General features: G+C 25.7%; 1 protein-coding gene across 1 annotated transcript in view; it reads right to left on the bottom strand.

The window, feature by feature from the left end:
* Window positions 1–10,653, bottom strand: part of LOC100210280 (WW domain-binding protein 2) — a 33,256-nt gene extending 22,603 nt beyond the window's left edge. The window contains exons 1-3 of the mRNA XM_065803828.1: window positions 10,495–10,653; window positions 9,826–9,931; window positions 4,768–4,845 (exon numbers count right to left, since the gene is read on the bottom strand). Coding sequence (XP_065659900.1) covers window positions 4,768–4,845; window positions 9,826–9,931; window positions 10,495–10,550 — 240 coding nt within the window. The 5' untranslated portion in view covers window positions 10,551–10,653. The remainder of the gene's footprint in view (window positions 1–4,767; window positions 4,846–9,825; window positions 9,932–10,494) is intronic.
* Window positions 10,654–17,339: the final 6,686 nt, after the last annotated feature.

Here is a 17,339-nt window from a genome sequence, read left to right as displayed (position 1 = left end):
TTGTAAAAATAGAAAGAAATGCAACTTTGCAACAATGGGACAGAGGCTCAATCTTGTATGTTTTTGGACCTTGCATTGCACAGAAAGGACATTATTAGAAGAACCAGCTTAAATAAAACATCAGTATTTCATATACAAAGGAAAAATAAGAGATTTCTAGAGGCAGAAAATAGAATCAAAATTAAGAAAATAGTGAACACGAAATAAGAGACAACTTTAGCAAATATTTACGTAGCAATGGATTGTATATATAGTTTTCATGAGAGGCCAGTTGTGAACAATAACCTGAAAAGTGGAAATTAGAAGACTCAATAAGGGTGTCATTCATTTAAAGTTTTATTTGGGTTCAAACTCACAAGCTACTGCAAGCCCCAAGCTGTCACATAAAAGCTCATATTAAAAATTGACTGTTTTATGCATTTTTTTTTTTTTTAAAGAGTGGAGTGTTCAGATGTGTCATCAACAAATAAGGTCAATTTAGATATAAGTTTTCTAGAAAGATCATTAATATATATGAGAAATAATACAGGAAAAAGGATAGAATCTTGAGGCACCCCAAAAGTTACTGGAAATGAACTTGACCTCTGAGGATAATTTGAATGCTAGAAAGAAATGTTTTATTAACATCACAAACTTTCCCAGACACACTATATGAAGCAAGCTTATGGAGAAGTCAAGATATGTCAAGAATAATAGCCATTGACTCATTGCCTCCATCTAATGCACATTAAAGCCTTTGTGTTACAACAGTCAACAACAAAAACTATTGTTAATTATCAGTTAGCAAGTCAGCTGTAGAACAGAGATTTATAGAGAGTAAATTTTTAGACTTAATATGATATAGAAGAAGTTTGTTAATTAAGACTTAATATGAGATAGTAGAAGTTTGTTAATTAAAAGTCCTTGCTAACAATCGAGATAACACTGGTTGGGAAAAAGCAACCAATTGCAGATTTTTATTTTATTACTTTTCCTTATTGGAAAAGCAAAAGTACAAATAATAACAGGATTCACTACTCACTTTACTTTTTATTATTGTCTTGGAAACTAAAGAGTTGTATTAAAGATTTAAAAAATTGCAAAGTAATGGTTTACTACAGAAGTTATTCTATGCAGACAATTTATAATTGTTTACAATAATATTTATTCTATGCAGATGATTACAGAGGCAGAAGATAAATTAAAACTAAGATTTCAGTGTTAGAAAGAATGACAATAAAATGCATTAAGGAATGATGGAATGAAAAAAACTCAGGATAAACATAAATACAACCAAAATTATCTGCTGTAAAATCAAGAATGAGCATGCAAATATTACTGGAAAGTAGCCGTGGGGAGTGTGTAGGAAATTTCTTATTTAAGTGATTAAGTAATAATAACTTAATCACCTTAAATAAGTTAAATGAAATTTTGAAATTGATACTGAAATTTAACTGAATGCCAAATTTCTATTTCCATTTTAGCACCAATGTTGAAGCTAAAGTCATCTTTGCCTTTTGTAATCTGAATTTTAACAAATGTTTGCCTGTCTTTTGACAATAACGATTTTTTACTTTGGTGTATTATATAATTAAAAAAAAATGTATAAAAAAAAAAAATAAAGAATTGCATGATCAGCAAAGTGACCATTTTTAATTTCATATTGTTTGTTAAAAAGAACATTATTTGATTTTTAAAAGTAGAATAATCTGCTGTACATTACATACTTAAGCACTTAAAAAAAGCAAAAAAGCCAATTTTAGAATCGGTATGACATGAGCTTTGCAAGAGAATCTAAATAGTGGCATTGTTAAACAAAGTTGTTAAAGAAAGTATTTTATTACTATGCTGCTTGTCTCATCTTTTTCTAACAACTAGTTTTCTAGCAACTTTTGGAAACCCTCCTTTCTTTCACCACCAGATTTGTGTTTGATTGATTTTGTTTGAGAAATACATTGAGTAACACGGCTAACAGTGTAGGATATATTTGCAATACTTTTGTTATTGAATTGAAGCTTGTTGTATTTGGATTTTTCAAAAATTTGTGCGTTATTTGTTCTCGAACTTTTTATAATTTTGTCATTTTTAAAACCAGTTTTAAGTTAAATGGGAAAACTAAACATTTTTTTGAAACTGGAACATGTTGTAAACAAAATGCAAACAAAATTCAAAACTTAAAAAAGCAACCACTGAGAGAAAAGACACATTTATTCATTAACATTTATTTCTTGTACAAGCTTTAGAAACATTCACTGTGCTAACAAGATAAAACAAAAAAGATACAAATGACTTCAGAGTAACTAAAACACAGATGTTTCTCAAGTTTTAAAAACTTGTTTTTCTTTTTAAAAAAATTGGCAGTTTTAATGTATTATTCATAGTTGTTCTCAGAACTCTTTCTGTTGTTTTTCAGACTTATATTTATTATGACTCTTATAGTCAAAAACAAAGTGTTAAAAACAGGGGGTTATATTATTAAAAAACAATGCAAAACAAATCGTTCAAAATTGTTTGCTGCCTATAAGGTAGCAGTAACAATAAAATTACAAAATGAAGTTAATTGCTTCTTTATAACATGTCAAAAAAAGACATTACTTTGAGAAGGCTGTGGTTGGAACCAAAGGTTTTATTTGGAAGAGTAAAATGTATGAGCTAATATTGGCAAGTGCATAAATTGATGGTGACTATTGGCAGCTCAGAAATCTTTACATATCATAAATCTTTCAATACTTTTTTTATTTTAGCTTTATCATAATATGTCATTTATGCAATATAGAAGATCAAAATTGACAATTTTAAAGTTTTATTGATTTGTTAAAAAAATATATTTTCTTTACTTTGTTACATATTTAACTATATTATTTAACTAACTAATAAACTTGTTAAAAAAATATATGCTTATTTGCATATTTATATTATTTAATAATTATTAATCCTATAATATTTTTATACTGAACTTAATGCTGCAGCCAATACTCATTTTTGTGTATACACAGAATGTGTATTACACCCGAGTTAATGGCAAGAAAAAGTTGCAGCACTTTTTTTTTAAGAAAATGCAAAATTGACTTTAGATTGCCATGACTATTGCTTTTGATGGTTCAATTGGTTACTTACCCCTATGGGTAATTAGTAAAGTGTGCACATTTAACACACATTAAAGAGACACCTTTTTTTCTTATAGCAAAAAAAATTTTAAATTCGAAATTTTATTTAAAAAAATTAATTATACGGGCAAGGGTCCTAATAAGTTGCAGATGGTCTGGAAAAAAATTTAATAAAAAGTTAAGTTAAACTTAAGTTCGTACCTGTTTTTTTTTTTTTATAGAAGTTTACAACTTTACAATAAGAAGTTGTAAGGCATTGAACATATATTGTTAACTCAAAACAAAGATTTGACATTTTTTATTTTCTACCACTTACTTAAAATTATTGAAATAAAACAGCTATATAAAGAACAAGTATAGAAATGGAATAGACATTCTATGGAATAGACTTACATGACACATGGACATTCTATGGAATAGACTTACATGACACATTACATTATACGGGTCATGGTAATTCTACATATTTTTAAGTCTAATTCAAAAAGTTTTTTAAACTTTTTATACTGATTATAATTAAGCAACACATTTCAAGCAGGTATAAATATTATTTAAAGGGAAAAAAAAACGAAATGTGGTTGTTCTCGATGTGCTGGTAATAAAAATTTTCTGATATGTGGTTCGATTTATAAAAGATCCAAAAGGGATCCCATATAATGATTTTTTTACCCAGAATAAAAAAAGCTTAAATTTAAAAAAAAATTTTTAAGATTTTAAATTCGAACTTTTATTTAAAAAAAAATAATTATAGGGGCAAGGGTGCTAATAAGTTGCAGATGGTCTGGAAAAAAATTTAATAAAAAGTTAAGTTAAATGTTTTCCATAATATATAAAAACCTTTAATTAAAAGTTATTTTGAAATATGGAGGTTATTTAAAATATAAATATATATATATATATATATATATATATATATATATATATATATATATATATATATATATATACATAAAATAAAACATACTTTTATATATAAATATAATATGATATAAATATATTATGATATAAATATATTATAATATAAATATATATAAATAATACATACTTTTTAAATATAAATATAAATAATATAAACATTTAAATATAAACATAAAAAAATACATACTTTTTAAATAAAAATGATTAATATTTTATATAGAATATTCTTTGATAATTTAACATCTTGATAAATAAACATTTTGGTAAAATAATAAACATTGATCAAAAGAAATTTTTAAATTTATTTAAAAGAGTTTTGCATAATACAAAATCATTAGAAAAATTATTAGAAAAAAGTTTTGAAGTTGTTTATTTCAAATGCATACTATGAACATTTCAAATAATTTTCTTTAAGACTTTGAGTTTTATTTTAGTAATTTATAATTATTTTTTTTATATTCTCTTTAACTAATTATTACTTTTTTTATGTTTAGTTTAGCTTAATTTTGTTCTGCAAATTTTCAAAACATGCAAAAAGTCATGCTCAAGTTGTCTTAAGAAAATTGAAGTGTGGACAAAGAAGACGTCCAACTGCACACGCTTCCTGTGACAACCCAGCTAACCCAAACCCTTAGTTGATGTAGTGATACTCTCTTCATTGTTAATGCCAGGAACAACACCTGGTTGTAAAAAATTGCTTGCACATTAAATGCCCTTTTTTTTTTAATTATATAAATAAATAACATGTATTAATAATATTAACCTCAACATTTCTTATTCCTTGAAAATCCATTGAAAATGTCTGGTAGCCTTTGGCAGAAGAACTATTCACAAAGATAAGCTAAAATGTTAACATTTTAAAAATTAACATTTATTAGATATACAAACAACAAATAAAATAAATAAATAAAATAAATAAGTTGATTAGATGTTGATCTTAATTATCTGATAAACATAAACAATAATAAATAAAAAATTATATATTATATTGTATTATACATTATATAGTATTATACATTATATAGTATTATACATTATATAATAAACAATGATAAATAAAAAATTATATATTATATTGTATTATACATTACATAGTTGTATTATACACATAGAATTCTTTTTAAATAATAAAATACAAAATTGTATTAATATTCTTTAATAAGTTAAAATTTTGGAAAAAAAAATTTTTTTAAGTGGACATAAAAAATTTTACAATTTTAAAAACATTTATTTCCTACCTAAAATTAACAAAATTAATTTCAAAATTGCAAATTTCTCATAAATTTAAAACACAATCTAAATAAATTTATTCATGAATAAATTTATTTATTCATGAATAAATAAATTTACGTCAACTTAAACTCCAAAAATATAATAACTCATGCTATTCAATTTTTTTTTTGAGAAAGCACAAGTTTTTTCTTAATAAAATGGAATAACATAATGTGGAATCTGAAACTTTCAAGACAGTTGCTATTATTTCTAAATAAAAAATCAAAAGTGTCTCACACAATTCTTGGGTAGTCTATATTTATTGTTTAAAACAAATTCACTTCCAACTCTTAAGGTTCTAAGCAAATTAAATTAGAAGTTACTAAGAAAAAAAAAGATTTTAAGAACAAGGAAACAAAACATGACTATGTCAAAAATAAAACTAGCTCCTTCATGCACAAAAAAAAAAAAAATTTGTATATGAAGGAACAGCTCAATAGTAAACAAGTAAAATAGACAACTATGTGAGGCTTACGCTTGGGTCAATCAAATGGTCAAAATCAAAAGTGTAGGCAATATCCCGATGGCAATTTAAACGAGCTAGATGATTCAATCGCTCTTGAGACATTGTAGAATGCATATAAGTCTTTAGCCTACTAAGACAAAAAAAACAGTGCTCACACACCCAGGAGGTGACAGGCACACGTAGTAAAATCTTCATCAACTTTACAAACTCAGGAAACAGTGAAATTAGTTAAGAAAGGACACCATCATGCTCTACAAGATTGATCCCAACTGATTCAAAATCATTTAGTTGAATATTCTTAAATTTGGCATGTTCCACGAATATATCACAATGTAGCTTTAGCCATCTATAATCATGAAAGTCTTTGTGAAAAGCCTGCATCCCATTAGACTTTGAAGCAATTATCACCCCGGGCTACAGTTAACTCCTCCTTAAGCATGTTGATAGTATTTTTTGCTTTGCAAAAATTAAGCTTGTTTCTCTGCCCAGCGACCTTGTTTGTCAAGGTTCGTGTATCGGAGTTATAGAGTTGAGAGAGGGTTATAACCACAATTAAGAAGCCTCTTCTTCTGTAGTGGCCTTCTCAGTCTTGGAGAGGTGAATTAACAAAACAAAACAAAACAAAAGAAAAAAAACCTGCATGCCTAAAATGTTTTTCAATAAAGGTTTAATATTATTTGCTTAAAATATTATATATATATATATATATATATATATATATATATATATATATATATATATATATATATATATAAAACACTATATTACTATGAAAGAAAACAATATTACCTCGACTATCGTGAAAATCATGGGCAAATTTTCAAAAATGTATCAAACTTACAAAAAAATTCCAGATAACCCGGCTGAATTATCAGAATGATTTTCAAAATCCTCTAACCATCAAAAGTTGCAGTAATTAAAAAATTCATTGATGAATTTTCAATTAACTTTTATAGTTGATTTTCAAAAATCACATTTTTAACTCTAAATTTTTAAGGACTACAATTTTTACTGATATCGCAAAAACTTGTTTCAAGTAATAAAAGATTTTGACCCATCATTAAAAAAAATGACAATATTAGGTGATTTTTGGAAAATATACACATAATCGGTCGGTCGCCAGAAGGGTGACTGAAAGTAATTAGTTTATTAATTTTGGTCGCCTGCCAACTTTTTGAGTTGCCAATTGCTATTTTTTATAAAAAATTTCACATTCAGAGAATTTCTCCCATATTCTAGTCATATTTCATTATATCATTTATATCTTGTGTAGACTATATTAGTCTAGAAATAGTTGAACTATATTAGTCTAGAAATAATTTGCATAAATAAAGATGATATTGTAAAATATTATTAGCATTCACTTTTCTACTTTCAGATAAAGTACATGCTGATATATACGCCATAATATATAATAAATAATACTTATTTTTTATTAGAAAAAAAAAATTTTTAATTTCCTTTTGCTTATAATAATCTATGATGTGTCTATTTTATGTAATGAATTAGTTAGCAGACAATTAGAAATAACTTCTTTAATAAAAACTGCAACTAAACTTTACATTCAACATTTTACTATTTAACATTTCTTCAATGGTAAATTAAAATTTTTTAAATCATATTTAATTGGAAGTTTTTTAAAATTAAAATTTTTTTTTATAAAAAACTTTTTTCTTTTTTAAATTTGCAGTTGCGGTTAAATGCGATTTTTTATGACCTAATTCCTTTTGAACGTCACATAAATTATGTTAAAAGATAATTAAAATATTCCAAATAAAATTTTTTTTGGCCTAACTGAACAATTTTAACATTTACATTTTACAAAAAAGTTTTCCCTTAACTGAACGCTTTTGACATTTTTTTAGGCAAATTTAGTTCTATTACTTTATCTCTAAATTTTTTAATAAAATTTGTAAAAAGATATAATTAGTATTTTTGTTTAAATTATACAACTTTTCAGTTTTTATTTAGGAAGAATTTTATTAAATATGTTTAAAGGCTCGTATAAATTTTTATGCTCAAGTTTACAATAGAAATTGCGTAAAACAAACTTTGACACTTTAAAAGTATAGTTTTATTATCATTTTAGAATTTAAAAAAAAACTGCATTTTATCTACCAATAAAAATTAGTAGTCGCTCTTTCGGATGACTTGATTGCATCAAAAGAATATTTTTGGTCGCCTTTCACAAAATTTGGTCGTCTGGTACCGCTGGGCAACCACAAGTGTACATCTCTGATATATAGTCATATATATATATATATGAATATATATATATGAATATATATATATATATATATATATATATATATATATATATATATATATATATATATATATATATATATATATATATATATATTTAGTCATGGACAAGAAAGGTGTACGATCACACTCTAATTTTGACAATGCATGTAATTGTTTTTTTTTAAAACTTGACCATTATTTTTGTATTCGATGACATCTACTCAAATCAGGATTAAGAGGGTGTGTTGCAATTCGAAAACCATTATTACAACTTAAATATGCAAAACAACACAAAAATTGGGCCCAGGAAATGTTTAATCGGGTTCTGTACACCGATGAGTCCAAAATTAAAATTTTTGGAACAAAAAGACGCCAATATTTTCGAAGAAGAATTAGTGAAGCCTGTCAGCCCGGAGTAGGTGATTTGATCAAAATAGAGGGGCGACTCATCGGGGAACGTTATGTGGATATCCTAAGGCACCATGCTGTATCTTCCATAATGAAACTAATAGGTCATTATTTTGTTCTGCAGCAGGACAATGACCCAAAACATTGTTCCCGAGTGGCAAAAAATTATTTAAATGAAATGGCAGAGGAAGGAGTATTGGAATTAATGACCTAGCCTCCATATAGTCCAGATTTAAATATAGAACCTAGAGTCTAAGATTTAAATACCTAAAGTCCAGACTTTAAAACCTAAAGTCCAGATTTAAATATAGAAACCTAGAGTCCAGATTTAAATATATTTAAGCATATTTGGGATTACCTGGACAGAAAGAAGGTCGAACATGCTCCCCAAAATGCTAAAGAATGTTTTGAAGTACTTCAGAGAAGAGAATGGCACAACGTATCCCAGGATTTTATGACTAAACTGTATGAATCTATTCCCTGGCAAATATCGGCTGTGATTAAGGCAAATTCAGGACATAGTAGATATTAGGAGTTTTTTATGAAGTTTGACATTAAAAAGTTCGTAACTGTTCCATATTTTGTGTAAATTATATGTGTTTTAATAAGTTTATAATATAGAACTACAAACTTAAATATAAGAGAAAAATTCTCCTGGATTTTTTGAAAAAATGTAAGTAGTTTAAAACATATTTACAGTACTATATATATATATATATATATATATATATATATATATATATATATATATATATATATATATATATATATATATATATATATATATATATATATATATATATACATATCACATAATGTCTACCCTAACTAATTGATGAACTGCGGTGGTGACAACTTTTGTAACAACTTTTTGCATATGAAATAAAGCAGTTTCATGTAGAAACACCCTTTTATTTATAAAAATCTTTTTTTATTGACCATAAAGATTGTGTTTATGTGCACCTGTCGCCCACTATGTTACACCCAACAGCTTAAGGTTGCTATCATTTTGTGGGTTATTCTTGCACCTATCTTTTGATACCAAGTTATAAGAATTTTGATAAGAATCGACAAGTTATGATAATTTTAGTTGAAAATTTTTTTTTGCTTCTGATTTATTAGGAAGTTCATAAATCAGAAATTTGTCACTTACCAAGTATAACTTTTTACAGAACTGTCTGATTTTGATAATTTTTTCACTTTTGAAAAATTAAATTGGAGGCCTTTCTAATGATATATAATAATCTAATATTTAATTTATGCAAAATTTTTATGTCACATACCTATTATAAACGGTTTTATAATGAATTTATGAACAAAATAATAAATAAAAGTAATAAAATAAGACAATTTAAAAAAAAAAATTTATTTTATTCATTGACAATACTTTTTTTCTGTTTGGAACATTTCTTTATCAAAAAACCTTACCTTGAGATTTGTAATAAACATGTCTCCTGTGTAGTTCCCAATTAAGTTTGATGGAACCCTATCACCTTCAAGACTAAAATCGACTCCATCTTGATGGTAGACAACACTGAATAAAAGTATATGATAAATTAATCATAATAAATTTCATCAAAGGAATTTCAATATAATATAAATAAAATTATTTTTTAGAAAAGCTACTAAGTTTACTTAGAAAGTTCCGATAGAAGCATTTTAAAAATGGCAATTGATAATAAAAATTAGACTGTTATTTGTTGCAATTAGTTGTTTAAATGCACTGTATTTTATTTTATATACAAATACATCAGAGAACAAGTTGTTCGACAATCCATTGACTAATTATGAACTATATTTACACAATTTTATACAATTACATTACACTATTAATAAACTATAATGACAAAATTTTTCTACTTTAATTTACTAATGAGTTCATAATTTAAAAAGAAAACAGATACACCATTTTAGAAAATTGTATAAATGGGAAACTAAAGTATTATTATAAGTAAAGCAAAAAATCTTCTGACAATTCTTTATTATTGATATTTACAATAATGTTAATGTTTGATAACAAAGATTTGTATCAATAAAATTTTAAATGACAGATACATTTCAATAAATACCAAGTTTGAGCATACAAATAAAACTTACTAATCTCCTTGTAAAGTTAATCTTCCACCGTTTGCCTGCACTGCATTTACAGACATTATTGATAATAATAAAAATTCATAAGATATGATACAATGCTGTTCAACTAATATTAAATGCTTTCGTTTTTGCAAAAAAATATAATTTTTTATATAATTCTTGGTCCCACGCACTAAATTATCACTACTATTATTGAAGGCTTTTATTTAACTTGACGAAGAAGCCAAACGCTTACATCATTTTTTAATGTTGAGTTGTTGTCAATTTTACGAAAAAGAAAATATCACGATTGCGTAAAAAAAGTCATTTATGTAACTGCGGTGAAGGCGATATCACCTTTAAAATGTTTCATTTTTTGCAAACCAATAAACGTTAAAATTTATTATCATTACTCTTGATAATAATATTTTATCAATTAACACAAAAAAATATTTTTTAAGGTAATATTTTTTAAATTAGTTAAAACACAATAATTTTCATATTGGTTAAATAATATTAGTTACAGTTATTGTCAACAATAATTTCTTTGTTTTCACCTATACAAAAAAATTACAAAAAAAGAAAAAAAGAAAAAAAAAGAAAAAAAAAAGAAAAAATTTATCGCAAAAAAGCCACTAAATAAAAAAAGGGTTTGTAAGTTCATATGATTATTAAGGGTGTTAAAAAAAAAAAATTTCAAAACGCGAATACACAAGAAGCCAAATTTGGGGCGAATATAAAAAAAATACGATTACAAAAAAAAAAATTCCAGAAATATTGACTGTTACCTTGTCCTCTAGCGGCAAAATATCCCCAAAAATGCCCCAAATTGTTTCTAAATTATTTGGCTTTGAGCACAAGGTAAATCTCAAAATTTTGTAAAATTTTTATTCCAATGTAATTTTATTGGTTTTAAGTTTTTTATTAGATTGTTGTGTATCCTCGTCTTTTCATTATTATTGTTTATATGAAAAAATAATTTCACAAAAAAATATTTCAGCGCAAATGCGCAAAAAAAAAAGAATTTTTTTTGCGTTAATTATGCGAAATCTTTCTTTTATTTTAAACAATACTTATGAAAAAACCAAAATAAACAACAATCTAAATAAAAATTTGGACTATTATGATCACATTAGAAAAAAAAATTTAAAGTAATATTGAGATTTACCTTGCGGTCAAAGCCAAATGATTTAGGAACAATTTAGGCATTTTTCGGGGTATTTTGCCGCTTGAGCACAAAGTAAACGCCAATATTTTCGGAATTTTGTTTTTGTAATCGCATTTTTTTTATATTTGCCCCAAATTTGGCTTCTTGTGTATTCACGTTTTAAAAATTCTGTTTTTTTGAACATCCCTAATAAATATTGAGACAAATCCACTTCTCTTAGAACTCATTTTAATTTAAAGAAAACACATAAACTTGAAAGATATTTTAATTTAGAGAAAACACATAAACTTGCACGATAAATATATATAAATACTATTTATTTACAATTTATGATTCAAATTATGATTCAAATGTCGCTTTCTCCGACTTAAAACAAATTCAATCTATATCATTAAGATAATAAAAACATCGCCCAAGCGATTTTTTAATGCTTCGAATATGATGTTTTCAAGCCTTGTCAGTGTTGAATTAAAGGGGAGCTATAACCCCAAACGCCCACGGTTTTGATTTAAAATCAAAAATTTTTTTAAAAGAAACTCTGAAAATAAATTATTTGATTAATGACAAGGAATAGAGCCTCCTGCTTTAAAATAGCCCCAGGCCTCGAAAAGTCCTAATCCGTCACTAGGAATTGTATAAACTTTAAACTTGTTTGTTCATACTTACATCAATTGAGAGTGTTTTTTTGCAAAAAAGACGCATTGATGGAAGTCAGGGAACAAAAGTACCCGAATAGATTTTGACTAAAAAGGTGTTTTATTATACAAGCCTTTTTAAAAAGCCAAGGTAGAATGCAAGAAGCAAACCTGAGTGAAGTTCAACTTAAATTCTAACTTTCTCAAGTAAGACTTTAAAAATTAACTTTGAAGCAATTTGTGCTTTTTCAAGTAGCATTTTTAAGTTTAACTTAAAAACGGTCGGTTTTTAAGTATAACATAAGTTTAAGTTTGCTCTACGTATTCACTCAAATTTTATGTTTGAAGCATAACTTCAAGTTTCAAATTCGCTTCTTGCATTCCACCCTAAGTTTCCAGCTTGCTTTCAACAAACTGTGCTTACTTTAAATACATGTGTGCGCTTACTTTAAATACATGAGATCCAGGGTTCAATGCAATCTTTTTAGCTTAGATTTATTGTTATTTCGAATAATTTGAACTGTTTCTTATTGATATTATAAATTGGTTATAGTTTTGGTTTATAGTTAACTTTTACACTTTCAAAAAATTTGTGTTTTAGTTAATTCAAAAATATAATAGTGAAATTTATTAGAAACGTACGTCTGCATTAGATTTCTGCTTTCACGTGCCAGTCTTAAAACTTCTTAAGTTTTAAGAACTTTTCTAATCTCACAGCATAACAAAAGTACATTATAATTTTTAGATTTCATAACAGTACAGTAATTAGAACAATGAGAAAATAACTTACTACTTTTGGAGTTTGAAGATGGTTTTTAAAATGTTTAAAACCGAACACCAATATAAAATATTTGTTGTAGTAACAATAACTATTTAACTAACTCTTTTGTAAAAGTTAATTAAATACTTAAATATTTCTCTTCTCCTGCACATAACAAGTTAACTTTTAAAAAATTCAGTATTTCGCGTTAACAAAAAAATATATCATAAGTTACCTTTGATTTAAAAAAATACTCATTGAAGTTGAAACGTTGTTCTAAAATATGACAAAAAATTTACTCGAAATTTTTATAAAGTTTGGCCTTTAGTACCTAGTATTATTTAGTATTTAGCACTGAACTATTTTAAAAAGGAGGTTGGAAATTTAAAAAAACATAGATTTTTGGTTCAGACAACCTGCAAAAACTAGTTATTTTATGAACATAGGCCCCGATTTTAAATCAATATATGTACACTTGTTTTAGAAATAACCATAAAAAACTTACCTTTTATTAAAAGGCATTCTGATTTGCTAAAATCTTAAGCCAATGTGTGTATACTCCGACAGAAACTAACTTAATATTTAAAATAATAAAATAAAAATAAAAATTCATATATATTCATTTATATTTTATTGAACCAAAAATTGAAAATTAAAAGTTTTTATAATTTTTCAAAATTAGGTTAGGTGTCACTCATATAGTTAAAAACTAGTCATCGCAGTGACACCTAAATAAAATAAACAAACAAAAACAAAAAAATTCAACAGTAATATTAATAAATGAAAGCAAGTGTAGATTAAATTAATTATAAAAAATAATGATTAAGCTATAATAAATAATATAAGAAGAAGAAAAAAAAAAAGAGAATACTCAATTGATAACAACAATAAAAATCATTAGCAACAACAGCACAAATAATAAGATAACTATACTAAGATAATGCAAAAACTAGGATGATGCAATATTAACATAGAAATTTTTATTAATTACATTGCACAACAAAAACAACAAAATTATTTGTATCTTAAACTTTTTTATTCAAAAATGTAATAATTTTAGGCTAATAAAAATGAAAAAGACAACGAAAATACTTTATTAGCACTATTTTTGAAATATTACCCAGCGGATATTGGACGCCTTAAAAAGTCCAACGGACGTCGAGAAGACGTCCAGACGTCCAATAATCGCCTGTTAGACGTCTTAGGACGTCTGATGTCCACTGGGTAAATAGCAATAAGTTTATAATTCAGTTAATTCGCCATAGAGCAATATCACATAAATTACACGTTCTAAAAACATTAAAAAAACACTTCACCAAATTTTTATGAATAATTAAATTATTATAGAAACAAAAAGTTTTTTAGCTACAAGTTGTATTGGTATGAAATTTAAAATTTACCGAAAGGTTTTTTTTTTTTATTTATTATTTATACATGTTTTATTTTACAGCTACAAAGTAATTACAAGTTACCAATCACTGATTGGCAGTAAAGATATACAAATTTAAATCATAAATATAAAGTTCAAAATATACGAGGTAAATAAAAATATAGTTGCTTACAACTCCGAGACATGAATAAAATAAATACCAATAACAACAATATAATAACGTGTAAGTAAAAATAATCCGAGAAATATATCTCTATATTACTCCAATTAAAATAAAAAATACAATAAATAAAAATAACCTGCTGATTTTTTGGAGGAGAGTTTAGATGTTTCACTATAAGTTAATGTACCACATTTTAAGATAATGTTAGTGTATAAATATGATAAAAAAAAAATTTGCGTAAGATTGATAAGAAGAAATACTTATTTGTAGTCATAGGAAGCTCGCAGAAGACTTAAGTCAGTCTTGTCATCGAGTACCTATTTCTTAGACGTGTAATACACATAAAAAATCAGTTGCATACGTGGTATATATATACGTGTTACATATATACCTTGTTATTAATATTATTTTTATTATCGATTTGTATTAAAAGTTAAGTTACTTTTATTAATTTATTCAAATTTAAAAAAATTCCTTACAGTTGTTTAATTTGATTATTGTAGTTTTTAGCTTTTTTTTCAGAGAGTATTCGTTGTTTAAGTTTAATAGTGATTCGTTTCTGGAAACTAATTTGTTAAATAAATAGGGACCACGATATGTAACTAAGAATTTTAAAAATCTCGTTGTTTCAAAAAGTCTTAAAGTTGCCTGTTGCTCTTGTATTGTATTTATTTATATTGTTTTTAAAAAAGTGTGCTGTAAAATGCTCTGGAACCAGACTTAGTTTATATTTAAACATGAAAAATATATTTTGAAAAGTATTTATTTGGAGTATATTAAGTGCGTTCATTTGTTCCAGTAAGGGTTGAGCATGAGTAAATTTACTTTTGTTGTATACTAGTCTTGAAGCGTGTTTTTGACGTAAGTAAAGTGGTTGTAACTTAGATTTGTGGGTACTGCCCCATGCTATAATGGCATACATGAGATAGCTATGCATGAATGAGAAGTAGATAAGTTTGAGACTTTTTTGTGATAAAAATGGTCTTGCCTTGTAAAGTAAACCTATGTTCTTTGATATTTTTGTGTTTATGTAGTTTATGTAGGGTTTCCAGGAGATGTGTTCATCAATTAGAACTCCTAAAAACTTTGTATTCAGAGCTCTTTTGATGGATATATTTTCTATATTAATTGTTGGTAGGTTCAGGGGTATTTTTTTAATTTTTTGTTAGTTTTTAATAGTTGATTAGAGTGAAATAGTATATACTTAGTTTTTTCTATATTGATAGACAGTTTATTTGATTTAAACCATATGTTAACTTTTTTTAGTTCAACATTTATTTTTTTATAGAGGTCTTCGATTGCCTTTGACGAGTAAAATAAGTTTGTATCGTCGGCAAACATTATAGTTTTAAAGATATTAGAGGCGTTTGGAAGATCGTTTATATAAATAAGAAACAAAAGAGGAGCAAGAATGGAACCTTGGGGTACACCATGTTTTGTTTTTAGTAAATTTAAGTTTTAATTTTTTTAAATTCGAAACGTTTGTTTCAAAAACGCTTTTAGAAGCGCTATCCTTTTAATAAAGGATGTAGGTTTGTTATTGCAAAAAAACACTTAAGCTAAATGGTCTTCCAAAAAAACTAAACTATCATCATCAAGATATTACTAAAGAATCTATAATTGCTAAAACATTTAATGAGGTGTTTGTCAATGCAGGTTTAAATTTAGCATCAAAATTAAAACACAGTGAGTTTAACAAGGAGAAATACTTGACTCCAAGCAATTCAATTATGGAAAATGCTGAGTTAACTGAAATAGAATTATTAGATGCTGTGAGTTTATTAAAATTAAACAAAGCACAAGGATTTGATAATGTTAGTACTAATGTTGTAGTTAAATGTATTTTCTATATTTCTATATATATAAGGCGTTCGACTCAGTTGATCATAGTATTTTAATTAAAAAATTAGAAAACTACGGAATCAAAAATATAAACATAGCTTGGTTTAAAAGCTACTTATCTAATAGAAAACAATATATTTCATTCGGGAATGAAAAAACTAACAAAATGTCAATTACTTGCGGCGTTCCTCAAGGATCTATATTAGGACCACTTTTATTTTTAATCTATATTAATGATTTAAGCAAAGCTTCTAATATTCTAGATTCTATTTTATTTGCTGGTGACACAAATTTATTTTATTCTTACAGTGGTATAACAACATTATTTAAAACGGTCAACATTGAACTTCTAAAACTAACAGAATGGTTAAATATGAATAAACTTGCAATTAATTTAACTAAAACTAATTATACTATTTTTCATCGCCTCCATAAAAAAGATAAAATCCCTCTTGCACTTCCAAAACTTATTATTGGAGAATACATCGTAAAAAGAGAATGTTCAATGAAATTTCTAGGTGGAATTCTAGATGAAAACATAAATTGGAAAGACAACATAAACATGATTGAAAATAAAATTTCTAAAAATATCGGATTACTCTATAAAGCAAAACCATACTTAGATCAATCATGTTTGAAACACATATATTACTCATTTATTCATTCCTATGTGAAACATTGCCTGGTGCAGCACCAATAAGTCAAAGACAAAAAAGCTATTTAGCAAACAAAAACATGCAATTATATTATTATCAAATGCACACCGCTTCTCACATTCTGGACCATTGTTCAACAATCTAGAAATATCAAACTTGTACCAAATAAATATATATCATCTGCTAATTTTTATGTATAAAACTAATAATAATACAATACCAAATATCTTCAAACCATAACTTAATAAAATTCAA

Source organism: Hydra vulgaris, chromosome 08 (genome assembly GCF_038396675.1).
Source record: "Hydra vulgaris chromosome 08, alternate assembly HydraT2T_AEP".
Classification (NCBI taxonomy): Eukaryota; Metazoa; Cnidaria; class Hydrozoa; order Anthoathecata; family Hydridae; genus Hydra; species Hydra vulgaris.
The sequence above is the reverse complement of the archived record's forward strand: the minus strand, read 5'-3'. Positions and strand labels throughout refer to the sequence as shown.